Genomic DNA, 16,096 nt, shown 5'->3' on the forward strand with positions numbered 1-16,096 from the left:
AATTTAATGCAGAGAAAAGTGAACTGATACATTTTGGCAGGAAGAATGAGAGGCAAGAGAAGCTAAAGTGTACCATTTTAAACCAGGTGCAAAATGGAGAAATGTGCACAAATTATTGAAAGCGACAGGGCAGGCTGAGAAAGTGATTCAAAAGCTCAGGATCCTGAGCTTTTCAATCAAATCAGAGTACAAAAGCAAGGAAAGATATGATGAAAGCACATAGTACCCCAGTTGAGACTGAAACAATCTTAATTTATGGGACCACATTTAGGATGGATTTGAAGGCTTCAGAGAAGGTGCAGAAAAAAATTACCAGAATGATTCCAAGGATGAGATGACTTAAATTATAGGGCAGGACTGGAAAAGCTTGGAAGATTGAGGGGAAATTTGATGAAAGTGTGCAAAACAGAGTAGATGAGGAGAAACTGTTCCCATTGGTAGAGGGGTCAAGGACCACAGGGCACAGATTTATGATTGGCGAAAGAACCAAACATGAAACAGCATTTTTTTAAAATGCAGTGAGCGGTTAGGATATGGAATGCTCCCAGGAGGGTGGAGGAGGCAGATTCAAATTGTGGCTTTCAAAGGGGAATTGAATAGGCACATTAAGATGAGAAATATGCAGGGTAACGGGGATAAGGGTATGAGACAAACTGAACAGCTCTTGGAGAAAGATGGCACAGACTTGACAAGTCCAATGATCTCCTTCTGTGTTGGAACCATTCTGAAGTTCTATAACTTCATGGCACTCAATATATACTGTAACCTCTCCAGTCTGGAATGCTTGGGACTAAGTCATTTTGGGATTATAGAATGATGTTAGAATGCCTGATCACAAATGTGAACAGGAAAACATTGTAGTACCAAACCATAAAAGAGAGATAAAACATTATATTGCAGTAATGGAAAATCATTTTACTTATCCAAGTACTGTATATGTTTCCGCTCCCAAAGAACTGTACTAAAATGATGCTGAGAGTTGCTCAAGTCTGCTCAAATATTTCCAAACTGCTGCTTCTGAGCAGTTGATTTCCAAACTGGAGGTGTTACAGTTTAGTTGAATGGGGAGCCAGACAGCGAGATGCTGTTTTCATGCATCTTATGGCTGAGTGGCACATCTCTTGACAATGATTTCCACAATTAACTGTGCAGCTGCGCTTGGCTGAAGCTGCTGTCAGATTCGCACATGGTGAGTACTGTTCGCATACCCTTATTTTCACAGTAAATTCTGGACCATTGTTACAGTTAGTGATTTTTCCCCCCCCCGCCCCCCCAGTTGGGTTAAAAGCCAGAAATGTAGTTAGAATAATTGCTGCCTACACAGATTTTTTACTGTTGTAGTATCAAATACAAGTTGATTAGACTCCACAGGACCCACAATTTTTCTGAACAGCAGGGGGTTAGGAGTCAGTGTATTTCCAGGACACACACACTTTTATCCACTGATCACTAATTCCAATTCAAAATCCACATTAGCTGTGATAAGCTTTTCAGACACCTCCTGCTGCAAACAATTAACATGATTAATGAAACATACATGCTCACACTAAATTGCTCAACACAAATGACTTGATACAAATAAGATTAAATACAGTAGTATAGTTACATTACTGCAGTAGTGAGCCAGAATAAGAGTTGAAATCCTACCCTGGCTACATAAGAATTTGAATTCAATTTAAAAGATTACTTTTAAACTAATATGTTGGATCGTTATGCAAAAAAAAAAAACAACTGACTCGTGATTTTAGGAATGGAAATCTGCTGTCTTTATCTGGCCAATTCAAATATGGTTGCCTCTTAACTGCTTTCCAAAGTGACCAAGCAAGCCACACAATTGAGCCAAACCAACACAGCAGGTTTAGAAGGTTGTCCACCACTGCTCCAGCTCCAATTAACTAGGGAAGGGCAATAAATGCCAACCTTGACAGTACTGCCCCCATCCAGGAGTTAATAAAACAAGCTTGTTGTGAACAAGTCAACTATGCTGGTAAACATCAGCGAAGTGAACTTTTAGAGTGGTTTTGGCCGAGGGAAGAATGTTGGTCAAGACATCGGGAGGAGACAGAACTGCAGTTTATCAAATCCAAAAGGACAGCATTTCTGACAACGCAGTTCTGTTTCATTACTGAAGCAACGCATGAGCCCAGCCTCTGTACCAAATCCTGAATGTTTGTCAAACTCACAAACATTATCCCAGTTTTGAAATGTCTACCCTCAAGCTACTGTCTAAGCTAACAAACAAAAGTTCATCAGGAGGTGGAGTCTACTCCAGCTTAAAGCCGTTGTTTACACTTGAAGTATTTAAATGATAAAGCACAGAAGGAGCCATTCGGCTCATCGTGCCTCTGCTGGTTCCTTGGTCGAGTCATTTAATTAATCCCACAATCCTGCACTATCCCCATAGCCTTGTCATTCCTTTTCCCTTCAACTGTTTGTCCAATTCTGCTACATTAGCAGCATCCTCTTCTTCAATGAGGACAAATACAAACAACTCATTATTACCCCAGCAATGTCCACTGCCTCCACAAAATCTTCTTTTTGGACCCTAATTGGGCCCTTCCTACCTTTGACTACTTTTTTATTATGTACACTTTTATAGACGACCAAGTTCTTTTTATGTTAGTTACTAATCTATTCTCATACCCATCCTTAACCTTTGTATTTTTTGTTTTCAAAAGATCTCTTTTGTATGTTATAAATTTAGCTTTGTTTTCTCCTAGATTAACTTTATAATTGTCATACACTTCTTTTTTTTTGGACATAAGTCTCCTTTTCCTGTCTCATTTTAACCTCTATGAGAGTACAGCGCTCGAGTACTATAATAGAAGTTTACATTAATTTAAACTCCTTCGGTGATGAATCTCATCTTCTTTTAGGTTATACAGAAAAATTGTTGGAAGAACTTTGAGTAGGATACAAGTTATTCCTTTGAACATTTGCCCACACTCCAATCTTAACATACATCAGTAAGGGTGTTACTTCAGAGGGCATTACTTCAGTTCAGGAGAAATTGATGCAAACTAAACACATTATTGATCTCCTTAATTTAGTGAGATAACTTTCATATTGAATGCAAACTCCATTAGACAATAAAACTAGAAGTTCAAACAAACAGGTCAAGTGAACTCCACTCATTCCACTTAAAAATATCAGTACACTACACTAAATATTCCAGCTCCGTTTCCTCAGAATAAGTCATCATGGTGTTCCAATTACTCTTCTGTTAAACTCAGAACCACTACTAAAAGCTACAAACAGCAAGGGTAAAATTTGGATTTTCTTTTCTGTATTTCATGAAGATTCTGAGAATACTTTAATTATTTTATATATTAAAGTCTATCCGAGATATTACAAAAAGATTATTTCCATTTCCCAAGGGTAGACTCAATTTATAATCTATTACCCTGTATGATTAAGGTTACTGAATTCATGGACCACTGCTGTTTGAATAAGTGGCTGTAAATGTGCTTATTAAAAATAGTATACATACCTCATTTGGTTTTTGAGAGCCATCAGGACTAATTCGGAAAGATCCCACTTGAATAGTCTTTTTTGGATCCACTTTCTTAACTGCCCAGTCTATTTCAGCTACTAATGCCCTGCAAACTTAAGTTAAAACAAAATCAAGTCAAATAAATGCAAAAAGATAAGACTTTTTTCCACTAAAGAGTAAAATGCTTTTACATATTGACAGAATAGCTTTTTTTCCCTCCTTTGAAAGGCGGGGACTAGTCATAGAATCATAGAAACCCTACAGTGCAGAAGGAGGCCATTCGGCCCATCGAGTCTGCACCGACCACAATCCCACCCAGGCCCTACCCCCACATATTTTACCCACTAATCCACGCAAGCCAGGACTCTAAGGGGCAATTTTTTTAACCTGGCCAATCAACCTAACCCACACATCTTTGGACTGTGGGAGGAAACCGGAGCACCCGGAGGAAACCCACGCAGACACGAGGAGAATGTGCAAACTCCACACAGACAGTGAACCGAGCCGGGAATCAAACCCGGGACCCTGGAGCTGTGAAGCAGCAGTGCTAGCCACTGTGCTAGCCACTGTGCTACCGTGCCGTCCGTGGAAAAAAAATCTAAAACATTCAGTTGCCTCAACCGAGTGAAGCTCTCTGCCAAATTGCAGCATACAAAATGAATGGACATTGGCATATGAAAAATTTGAAGTGAAACCCTGAAATTATGAGCAACAGAAATCCCAGTTAAAAACACTTCTGATCAGTGTGATTATATTGTGAAATGAAAACTCAATGGGTATAGGAGAATATTGAAAGCCACACATCATTCTTCTCAGCAGTTACATCTCTAAATTTTATCTGAACTCAAAATATTATCTCAGATGAAAAATTTTGTTGCAAAGTTTGACGAGATTTAGATTTGTATGCAAAACAATTCCTCTACTTTGACCTGGCAGTCTGTACAGAGCTTTGAATCAGGGGTACCAAAATAAATGTGCAGTTCACAGAATTTGACAATTCAGGAACATCTAATCTTAAAATATTGTATTGGCTGAGGTTACTGTTACCTCTGGATTTATGGTACGTTATCCTGGATTGTCAGCTTGAAGCATGTAACCAACAAATCCCCAATGCAAACCAATTTTTCAATATTCTTGAAGATTAATAATGTACAGGAAAAAAAATTTGAACCATTGTAATATTGGGATTTATATGACTAGTGTTAGTTATTTCTCATGTCATTCAGGAGTCTGCTTTGACTGCTAGGAAATGTAAATTTGGATATTAATTAAAACAGGAACAAAGACTACATTTGCTAGAAAACCGCACTCCTTCAGGAAAACAGCCTTTTTAAAAAAATAGGACAGTTTTAGTTTATCGAATAAATTAAAGTACAAATATAACTTGAGAAACAAGAGCTCATTTTTCTATCATATTGTAATGATGCTCCATGAAATGTTGCTGATGGAGAGCAAGTAAAATATTTGGAGTTATTTTTCAACATTAGAGCAACTGAGTAGAGCTGATTGAGCCAATGAAGGAGTAAACATCAAGAACTTTTTAAAAAAAGAAAGTGTAGCACAATGTAAGTTTTTAAATAGAACTGAACTATTCACAATGTTCTGGAGTGTATTTAAAAGCCAAACACTACCTTGTAGGCATTTCCTTCCAGCTGCATCTGAATATTAACTTGCAATTCAAAAATTAACAAATTGTAAACAGTTCGCTTTTCAAAGATGTGGAGATGCTGGCGTTGGACTGGGCAAACACAGTAAGAAGTCTCACAATACCAGGTTAAAGTCCAACAGGTTTATTTGGTAGCACAAGCCACTAGCTTTCGGAGTGCTGCTCCTTCATCGGGTGAGTGTGAATTCTGTTCACAAACAGGGCATATAAAGACACAAACTCAATTTACAAAATAATGGTTGGAATGCGAGTCTTTACAAGTAATCAAGTCTTAAAGGTACAGACAATGTGAGTGGAGAAAATATTGTCCACTCACATTGTCTATACCTTTAAGACTTGATTACCTGTAAAGACTCGCATTCCAACCATTATTTTGTAAATTGAGTTTGTGTCTTTATATGCCCTGTTTGTGAACAGAACTCCCACTTACTTGATGAAGGAGCAGCGCTCCGAAAGCTAGTGGCTTTTGCTACCAAATAAAGCTGTTGGACTTTAACCTGGTGTTGTGAGACTTCTTACTGTGCTTTTCAAAGACCATGGGCCAGAATTTACGGAACCAGCAAATAGGTGCTGTTAGTCACATGTGCTTGCCCATTTTGGACTGGGAAGTTGTTGTAAAGTAGAGATCCAAGTGGCAAGTAACAAGAAATGATGTGTCTTTTGGACTAATCATACTAAAGTATTGTTAATGAATAGCACACCAAGATATGAAAGTTAAAATAATAAGCCCAACATCAAAACAGGGATGGAAAGCGAAAGAGGGAATGAAGGATTGGATTAAAACCAAAAGGAAAATAAAATGTGAAAGTATATTTTTAAAAAATCTCCAAAGACCTCACACTTAGAAAAAGTTAATTTCCATCGCCAGAGGTGCTGTTTGGCAGTAATTAACACAATGCACTTAAAAAGGGTATCAAGACTGAAACGGACAAGCTTTTAATTTTCTGACAAGTTTAGTACACATCTACCATGCAAGTGTCGAAACTTTGGGCATCCAATACATTTGAATGGGGAGCCAGATAGTGATGCCATTTTTATGCACTCTACAAATTTGCAGTGACAGATTTTCACATTTTAAACTATGCAGCTCTGTTCACCTGAAGTTGCTGTCCAGGTTGCACATAAATAATAGTCGCTAGCCATTATGTCACAGTGAAAAGCACAGAAAAGAGGGTGAAAAAAATTGCTGTCCACAAACACTCCACAAGGTCCCTCAATTTTTCAAACAGGAGGGGGTTTGGAAGACAATATTTCCAAGACTCAAGTGCTTCTTTCCGCTGATCATCAATTCACCATTCGCAGTCATGTGCTTTTAAAAACACTTTGCTCGTAAGTAACAAAGGTTAAACACTAAATTACTCAGCACAAATGTAAGTAATACAGTGTCATAGCAGTGGAGTTAAGTAATGATGCAGCTGTATTTTTCTGAAGTTGCTTTTTTTCCATTTCTTTTACAGGTCGCGGGCGTCGCTGGATGGGCCAGCATTATTTTTGCCCATCCCTTATTGCCCTGAAGATGGTGGTGGTGAGCGGCCTTCTTGAACCATATGTTGCAGGGACACCCAGAGTGTTGTTTGGAAGGGAGTTCGACTCAGCGACAGTGAACGAATGGTGATATTGGAATGTGACTTGGAAGGGAACTTGCAGGTGATGTTCCCATGCATCTACTGCATTAGTCCATCTCGGTGGTAGAAAAAGCAGTTTGAGAAGGTGCTGTTGAAGGAGTCTTAGTGAGTTGCTGTAATGCATCTTGCAGATGGTACAGACTGCTGCTACTGTGCGTTGTGGTGGAGTAGATGGGGTGCCAATCAAGCAGGCTGCTTAGCCCTGGATGTTGTCAAGCTTCTTGAGTGTTGTTAGTGCTGCGCTTATCCAGGCAGGTGGAGAGAATTCAGTCATACTTGTCCACTATCTGCAAGACACAAGCTTTGAGGAGTTACCCACCACAGAACTCCCTGCGTCTGTACTGCTCTTGTAGCCATAGTATTTATATGGCAAGTCCAGTTCAGTTTCTGGTCAAAGGCAATCCTCAAGATGTTGATTGTGGGGGATTCAGCAATGGTAATGCTTTTGAAGGTCAAGGGAAGATGATTCAATTCTCTTATTAGAGATGGTCGTTTCCTGGCATTTGTCAGCAGATTCAAGCCTGAATGCTGCCCAGGTCTTGCTGCAGATGGGACCAGACTACTTCAGTATCTGAGTTGATGCAAATGGTGCACAATCAGTAGTGAACTATCCTACTTCTGACCTTATGATGGAGGGAAGGTAATTGATAAAGTAACAAAGATGGTTGGGTCTAAGCCACTGTCCTGAGGAACACATGCAGTGGCATGAATTGGCCATGATGGACTGGGAAACATTACTGAAAGGAAACACAGTGGACAGGCAATGGCAGGCATTTAAAGAACAAATAGGTGAACTCCAGAAGTTGTTTATTTCTGTTTGGTGCAAGAGTGGTGAGGGAATTGTGGCCAAACCATGGCTTACAAGGGAAATTAGAGATATCAGATTCAAGCATACAGGTTGGTAAGAAAAAGATTTGGCCTGAGAACTGGGAGCAGTTTAAAATTCAGCAAAGGAGGGCCAAGGGATTGATTAAGAAGGGAAAAATGAATATACCCTGTCTAATTCTGTTATAATTTTATAAGTTTCTATGAGATCCCCCCTCACTTTTCTGAACTCCAATGAATACAATCCTAACTGACTTAATCTCTCTTCATATGACAGACCTGCCATCCCAGGAATCAGCCTGATAAACCTTCGCTGTACTCCCTCTATTGCAAGGACGTCCTTTCTCAGATAAAGGCACCGAACTGATAAGGACACCTCATTAACACCCTATACAACTGCTGCAAAACATCCCTATACTCAAATCTTCTCGCTATGAAGACCAACATACCATTTGCCTTCTTTACTGCTTGCTTACTTTCAACGACTGATGAATGAGGACTCCAAGGTCTCGTTGAGTATCCACCTCTCTCAATTTGCACCCATGTTTTAATGAGGAGCTGAAGGAAATCAACATTAGTAGAGAAATGGTTTTGGGTAAATTGATAGGATTGAAGGTGGGTAAATCTCCAGTTCCTGACAATCTTCATCCCATAGTACTTAAGGAAGTGGCCCTGAAAATAGATCCATTGGTGGTTATTTTCCAAAATTCTTTGGACTCTGGAATAGTTCCTACAGATTGGAAAGTAGCTAATGTAAGCCCGCTATTCAAAGAGGGAGGTAGAGAGAAAACAGGTTCGATAGACCAGTGAACCAAATGTCAGTACTGGGGAAGTTGCGAGAGTCCATTATCAAGGATTTCATAACTTGGCATTGGAAGGCAGTGACATAATCAGACAAAGTCAGCAGGGATTTACAAAAGGGAAATCATATTTGACGAATCGATTGGAATTTTTTTGAGGATGTAACCAGTAGAGTTGACCGAGGAGAACCAGTGAATGTGGTTTATTTAGATTTTCAGAAGGCTTTCGACAAGGTCTCACATAAGACTACTATGTAAAGGAGGTTGTGGGGGAGCGGGGGAAGGAAAATCAGGATATTGAATTCGATGCTCAGCCATGATCAAGATGAATGGTGGAGAATGCTCAAAGGGCCGAATGGCCTACTCCTACTTTCTATGTTTCTTTGTCCCAGAACTGAAGTGGTTGACCTCCATCAACCACAACCATCTGGGACTCCAATCAGCAGACAGCTTTCCACCCCGCAATTCCCACCAACGTCAGTTTTGCTAGGGCTCCTTGATGACACTTCGTCATATACTGCCTTGATGTCAAAGGCAGTCATTCTCACCTCGAGTTCAGACCTTTTGTTCATATTTGGACCATGGCTGCAATGAGGTCAGGAGCGGAGTGATCCTGGCAGAACACAAACTGATCAGTCAGCCTGTTATTGCCGAGCAAGTGCCACTTCAACAACGCTTTCCATCAGTTTATTGATGATCAAGTGTAGACTGATAGGGCAGTATTTGGCCAGGTTGAATTTGTCTTGCTTTTGTGGACTGTACATAGCTATTGCCTGGTAGATGTCAGTGATGGAACAGCTTGGCTAAGGGCACAGTTGCTCTGGGAGCACAAATCTTCAGTACTATTACTGGAATGATGTCAGGGCCCATAACCTGGTCAGTACCCAGTGCCTTAAGACTGGCATCTGTGATGGTGGGGACCTCAGGAGGTAGCGGAGATAAATCATTCCTCAGCACTTCTGGCTGAAGATTGTAGCAAATGCTTCAGGTTTACCTTTTACACTGATGTGCTCGGCTCCCCCATCATTGAGGGTTGGAGTTTCCTCCTTCAGTAAGTTGTTTAATTGTCCACCACCATTCACAACTCAATGCTGCAGGACACGGAACTTAGATCTGACCTGGTTGTGGGATCGCTTAGTTCTATCATATGCCGTTTACACTGTTTGGCATGAACGTAGTCCTATGCTCTATCTTCACCAAGTTGATATCTCATTTTTCAGTAATACTATGCTGCTACTGACATGCCCTTCTCCACTCTTCATTGAATCAGGATCTGGCTTGGTGGCAGAATGGGGGATATGCCAGGCCATGAGGTTACTGTGAAGATACTGTGCCTTTAAGAAATGCATTTTAGTCATGTTCCTGTGCTGAGTGTGTTTACTAGTCTCTTCCATTTTATTGTAGCTGTTTTGACTGGATCCAGAAGCACTATAATTGCAGCAACATAATTGATCCATGTTTGTTTTGATCCGAATTAATGCAGGGTTCTGTTGCTTTGTGTCTTCCCGTTGGATATTGCAGAGCAGGGCTTGATTGACAGGTAAGGTCATATGACTGGGTATAGCTAGACTACACAGAGAATGCAAGGCTGTCTGCTTTTGAGATTTTTAAGAGAGGTTGTTTTCCCTTGCTCTGTTTGAAGTGGAGACTGGAATTTGCCAAGAAATACATCTTTTCCTCAGATTCTACTGTTTGGGGATGGAGCTGTCTCTGGAAATTGCAGCATTAGAATTAGAAGACAGGTGTCTGGCTGGCTCACGCTCCAGAAATGCCAAAAGGCTGGAAATCTAGTACTTAAGTATCTTTGGTGTCTGTGCTAACTGGTTCTAAAGGAAGAGATTTATGTCTACGTGGGGATACTGCTAAATTGGAACAAAAGGAGATAGCTAGCTGTTAAGAATTATACTTTGTCAGATTTAAGTATTTTAATTGGTAAAAGTTATGCTAATTCTTTTGGATATATTCTAACTGTGTTCTTAAATAAAGTTTGCTTTGATAAAAGTTTCCTAGTGGGTCACTTGAATCATCCCTGGAATGAAACACCTTATACTCACCCCAATGCCAAAATCTAATGTAAAAAGTTAGGGTCTAGGCTAACCTCATAAAATACCTTGGAGTTTCTGATGGCCTACAGTGCCTCAAAGTTGCCAAATGTTGAGTGGCTAGGTCTGTTTGAAATCTATCCCATTCAGCACAGCCGTGTCACACAAGATGGAGGGTATCCTCAATGTGAAGTTGGAAATTGTTTCACAAGAACTGTGCAGAGGCCACCAATACTGTCATGGACAGATGCATCTGCGATAGGTGAATTGGTCAGGATGAAGTCAAGTAGGTTTTTCCCTCCTGTTGTTTCCCTCACCCAGTCTAGCAGCTGTATCCTTTAGGACTCTTGCCAGCTTGGTCAGGAGTGGTGCTGCCAAGCCACTCTTGCTGATGGACATTGATGTCCCCAACCCAGAGTTCATTCTATGCCCAGAAGTGCTTCCTTCAACATGGAAGTACTGACTTATCAGCTGAGGGGCAGGGGGGAACTGCAGGTGATAGCCAGGAGGTTTCCAGGTCTACGTTTGACCTGATGCCAGGAGACTTCATGAGGGACAGACATGAACAGGGCAACTCTCTCCAAACTGTATACCACTATGCCACAAAGTCTGGTGGTTCCAGTGGGACAGGAGATACCCAGGAATCATGATGGTGGTGTTTAGGACATTGTGTGTAAGGCATAATTGAGAGAATGATTATGCTAGTTAGCTGCTTGATTAGACCGACAGACAGTTCTACAGGGTGGACATTCCAGTAAATCATCCGATGCCAGTTGATCCATCCAATTTAATTCCTTTCAGACTTTATAGCGGTTTAATAAAACCAAATGGCATGCTATGCCATTTCAGAGGGCAGCTAGAGTCAACCACATTGCTGTGGGTCTGGAGCCACATGTAGGTCAGCAGATTTCCTGCCCTAAAGGGCAATGGTGATCCAGGTGGCTTTTTCCAACAATTGACAATGGTTCTGTGATCACGTGTTAAGCTTTTGTTTTGTGCAGATTATCATCCCCCTCCCTCAGCTATGAAAACTGACCACAAAGTAATGACTCCAAAATGTGTGCCACTTGCTTATTTTAATTTGTAATATTATCCCCCAGAAGGACCTACATTAGCCTTGGTTATGGTTTAAAAATTTGTGTGTTTTAATCCTGTTGTCGCGAGCAAGTTTCCTTTCTGCAACTGTTGTTTCACAGGGGTGAAAATAAGAGCTGGTTAGCTTAACTTGGCGTTGGGCAGATTGTCAGAGAAATTCTGACGGATGGTATTTATTATCACTCTCCTGAATGTATATTGTAATTAACTGTTCTTGATGGCAAGTCTTGCTGGCAAATCCAACATTTACTGCCCATCTCTCATCCTACCCAACAGGCAAGTGGGGAGAGAAGTGGCAAACAGAGGGGGTAAAAGGTAGGAAAAGATAAAATTAGAAGTGGGGAGGGAGGAGAAAATAATGAGAGATATTTAAAGAGCAGGTTATTGAAGGCAAAAAAGCAAAATACTTTTAGTACGTTCATGCATTCTAAAAGGCAAGGGCTGAGTGAGTTGAGAATAAGTTTAAAAAGATAATCTAAATAAATAGTACTGGGGAAATGCTGTAGACAAATATGAAAATAAGGAGATTTTTGTTAATAAAACAAGTGATTTGCCAGGGAAAAGGAAGCGAATGATGATGATGCAGATGGCAGCTGTGTTCTTTGAAGTGGAGGTTGGCAGCATTTTAGGGGGAAAAAATCAATAGGAAAAGTGAAAATGCACAAGGGCTTTAGTAGCAGAGAAGATTATGTGCTGGAGGATAAGTAGACACTGTTGATGGTGGAAGATCACATTATTGGTCAAAAATGCAAATAAAATTTGCCTGTATAAACACTCTTAAATTCAGCATTTGGTCCTGCACAGTTGGTTACACTTCCTAAATATAATTCTTCCCCCCCCCCCCCATAGTGACCCAACTGTAATGCTTGAAAATTGGTATAACCTCAGCATTGATCCCACAACTATCCCTCCCGAGTCTCCACTTGACAGTCACCATCGATTGTTTAGAGCATGCAACCCTTAATGATCATCCCATGAACCCAAAAGGTTCGGTTGGGGGGGGGGGGGGGGGCGCGGGCGGCGGAAGAGGTGATGTGTCATTCCCACAGTTACAGGAGGAGTTCATACAGCACAGAAGGAAATCGTTCCACATTTGTACTTACTCATTCAAAGAGCTATCCAATTAGTCGGGGCGGCACGGTAGCATAGTGGTTAGCACTGCTGCTTCACAGCTCCAGGGACCTGGGTTCGATTCCCGGCTTGGGTCGCTGTCTGTGTGGAGTTTGCACATTCTCCTCGTGTCCAAAGATGTGCGGGTTAGGTTGATTGGCCATGCTAAAATTGCCCCTTAGTCTCCTGAGATGCGTAGGTTGGAGGGATTAGTGGGTAAAATATGTAGGGATATGGGGGTAGGGCCTGAGTGGGATTGTGGTCGGTGCAGACCCGATGGGCCGAATGGCCTCTTTCTGTACTGTAGGGTTTCTATGATTTCTAGTCTCACTCTCATCTTCTTTGCACATTACCCTGCACTTTATGGGTGGTGTATTTTTTAATTATTTCGTGGGACGTGGGTAACTAGGGATGGGCAATAAATGTTGGATAACCAGCGACACCCAAGGGCAGTTGAGAGTCAACCACATTGCTGTGGCTCTGGAGTCACATGTTGGTCATAGAGTCATAGAGGTTTACAGCATGGAAACAGGCCCTTCAGCCCAACTTGTCCATGCCGCCCTTTTTTTTAAACCCCTAAACTAATCCTAATTGCCCGCATTTGGTCCATATCCCTCTATACCCATCGTACCCATGTAACTATCTAAATGCTTTTTAAAAGACAAAATTGTACCCGGTCAGACCAGGCAAGGACAGCAGATTTCCTTCCCTAAAACAGACATTAGTGAACCAGATGGGTTTTTCCCGAGAATCGACAATGGTTTCAATATCAACAGATTCTTAATTCCAGATTTTTAAAAAAAATTGAATTCAAATTCCACCATTTGCCGAGGCAGGATTTGAACCCAGGTCCCCTAGTCCAGCGATAATACCACGAGAACAGCACCTCCCCTAATTTATTGAATTCTCTTTCGAAAGTTTGTATTGAATGTTTCCCACCCTTCTTTCAGGCAATGTACTCCAGATCATAACTTGCTGCATAATTTTCTTTACTTCCCCACCCTGACAGTAATATTAAATGCTTGTCCTCTGCCAGTGGACAAGTAACCAGAACCCACCTGACAGTAAAAATCACTTTTGCCATGCCAAAACCCATCATAATTTTAAGTATTCCTAACAAGTCTCTCCTCCATCTCTGTTCCAAGGAGAATAATTCCAGATCCTCTAGTCTCTCCACATAACTGAAATCTTCCATCCCCAGTAAATCTCCTCTGCACACTCTCCAAGGCCTTGACATCCTTCCTAAAGTATGGTTGCCAGAATTGGACATAACACTCTGATAAATCATAGGTGAAGGTTTTTTAGCTGAAGCCTAACTATAACCTCCTTACTTATTTAGTCTATTTCTCTCTTTATAAAGCCAAGACTCCTGTATGCTTTTTTATCAGCCTTTTCAAGTCATCCAGTCGCCTTCAAAAATGTCTACACATTAATCTGCAGGTCCTTCTGTTCCTGTACCCCTTATCAATTGTACCATTTAGTTTTTATTGCCTCCCCTCAGTTTTCCTTCCAAAATGCATCACTTCCCGCTTAAATCGAATCTACCATTCCATCCTAAAGTTTGATGTTATCCTTCTGACTGTTTGTTTGTTACACTTCCAAATTTTGGAAACGTACACCTTTTGACAAACCCAGGTTATAATCAAAAACAGTGGCCCCAATATATAACCCGGGGGAAACTACTGCATCATTCCATTCAGTGCGAAAATCAACCATTCCCCACTACTCGCAGTCAGATTTGTACCCATAGCACCATGACCTCTTTAATCCCATGGGCTTTAATTTAATACTTTTGATTTTAACATTTTTATACATCAAACTGGTGTGTTTTGTAGTTACGCAGCAAAGGAAAGGCATATGTTTTCTAAAATCAGTGTTAGGTAGCGTACAGGCAATAGTTGCAGATTATCAATTGCAACAATGTCATTTGTTCCTGGAGGTGATGTTGGGCTGTTCTGACCACTGACAGGTTTATTCATCCTTTAGGCAGTTCGTGCTGTGGTGACTTTTTGTTTACACATTGATCTGATCACAACATAAACCATCATGGTTATCTTTTGATTGAAAAATTGCTTTTCAGTCAAAAGACCAGTGCCAAATTGCTTCAATTTCAAATAGATAGCGCAAGCCAAGGGGGAAGTAGCCAAAATAAAATTTAATAGAAAGTGACATAGGGGAAAAAAATGATCAGAAATTTTATTTCCTTTTAATTTTGTCATGCTAATCCTCTTTTTCACCACTTTGTTCCTACCTACACTTTTCGTAGAACACAAAGCATGAGTACAGGCAAATAAAGAGCAAAATATAGCTTTTATAAAAAACATAGGCAGGGAGAAAGAAATATATTTCTATCAAGTACTAGAGACAGTTAATGTAAGCAATTCTTTGGATCTTCACAGCACGTACGAGTCAAACGATTTGGAGGCAGACAGGTTAATGAAAAGAAAAATGGCTGGATTATACTCTCCAGAGGAATGTGTAAGGCAGTTTGTGGCTTTATAAGAGATTGCAGAATGTCACAAGGCTCAAGGGAAACCAATTTAAATTTGTTTCAGTGATTTTTGTGAAGCTTTGACCTACTATCTCCTGCAACCGTCATGAAGTGGAAAAGCTATGGGAATATATGGCTAAATCTTGGATTTTGTTTTTAAAATGTGTATTGCAGCTCCAGTACAGACAAAACATTCAGTATAAAAAAAAATACAAGTTATTACAATTAGCACACCTTGCTTTCAAATTTCTTGAAGGAACATGCCCAAGAAATTGCATATTTACATGTGTTTAATCAGAATGCACTGTCGTCCAATTTTACTTGGTGAATCAAATCAAACATTGTTCTGACCTATGCTTTGCCAGATAGAGCTTGAAAGGACAGAAATGTGTTATTCAGTCCTGTGCTGGTTTTGGGGTGGGAGGCAAGAAGTTAACTCGAGACAACGAGTAAAAGAAAAAGTGTAATTTTTCTCATGACTCCCTATACTGTTACCCAGTTTTAATATTTTCAGAATTGATTTGCTACACTTTAATAAAGATGTATAGTTAAATAATTCTTCCTATTCCAATCTCAATTTTTGTCTGCCTGTTTTATTGATACAAATTTTTATTTTTGAAATCAGCAACTAAATAAAGGTTGGAAAATTTACATTCTGAAAGATTCTTTTATACACAATTAAACAGAGATGAAACATGACATTGATTATGTTTTAAACTGGCCCTGCTGCACTTCAGGAGGGACAAAGACATCTGGTCGGTATTCATCGACTTACCAGTATGTTAAGCTGACAGCTTACAAATATAAAATCATAAGACTTGAATTTACACCATGACTTGCACAACTGCTGCACCAGTGGCCTCTAGAGGGAGATGAGACAAGTTTCCTGGGCCATCCTGTCTGCATATGTATCGATGTAAAAGGAATGTGGTGTTATCACCATATAGGA

At 40.4% G+C, this 16,096-nt stretch overlaps 1 protein-coding gene across 1 annotated transcript in view; it reads right to left on the bottom strand.

Moving 5' to 3' along the window:
- Positions 1-16,096, bottom strand: part of cnpy1 (canopy FGF signaling regulator 1) — a 98,301-nt gene that overhangs the window by 39,198 nt on the left and 43,007 nt on the right. The window contains exon 2 of the mRNA XM_078232247.1: positions 3,491-3,606. Coding sequence (XP_078088373.1) covers positions 3,491-3,606 — 116 coding nt within the window. The remainder of the gene's footprint in view (positions 1-3,490; positions 3,607-16,096) is intronic.

The sequence above is a fragment of the Mustelus asterias genome, chromosome 2 (genome assembly GCF_964213995.1).
Source record: "Mustelus asterias chromosome 2, sMusAst1.hap1.1, whole genome shotgun sequence".
Lineage (NCBI taxonomy): Eukaryota > Metazoa > Chordata > Chondrichthyes > Carcharhiniformes > Triakidae > Mustelus > Mustelus asterias.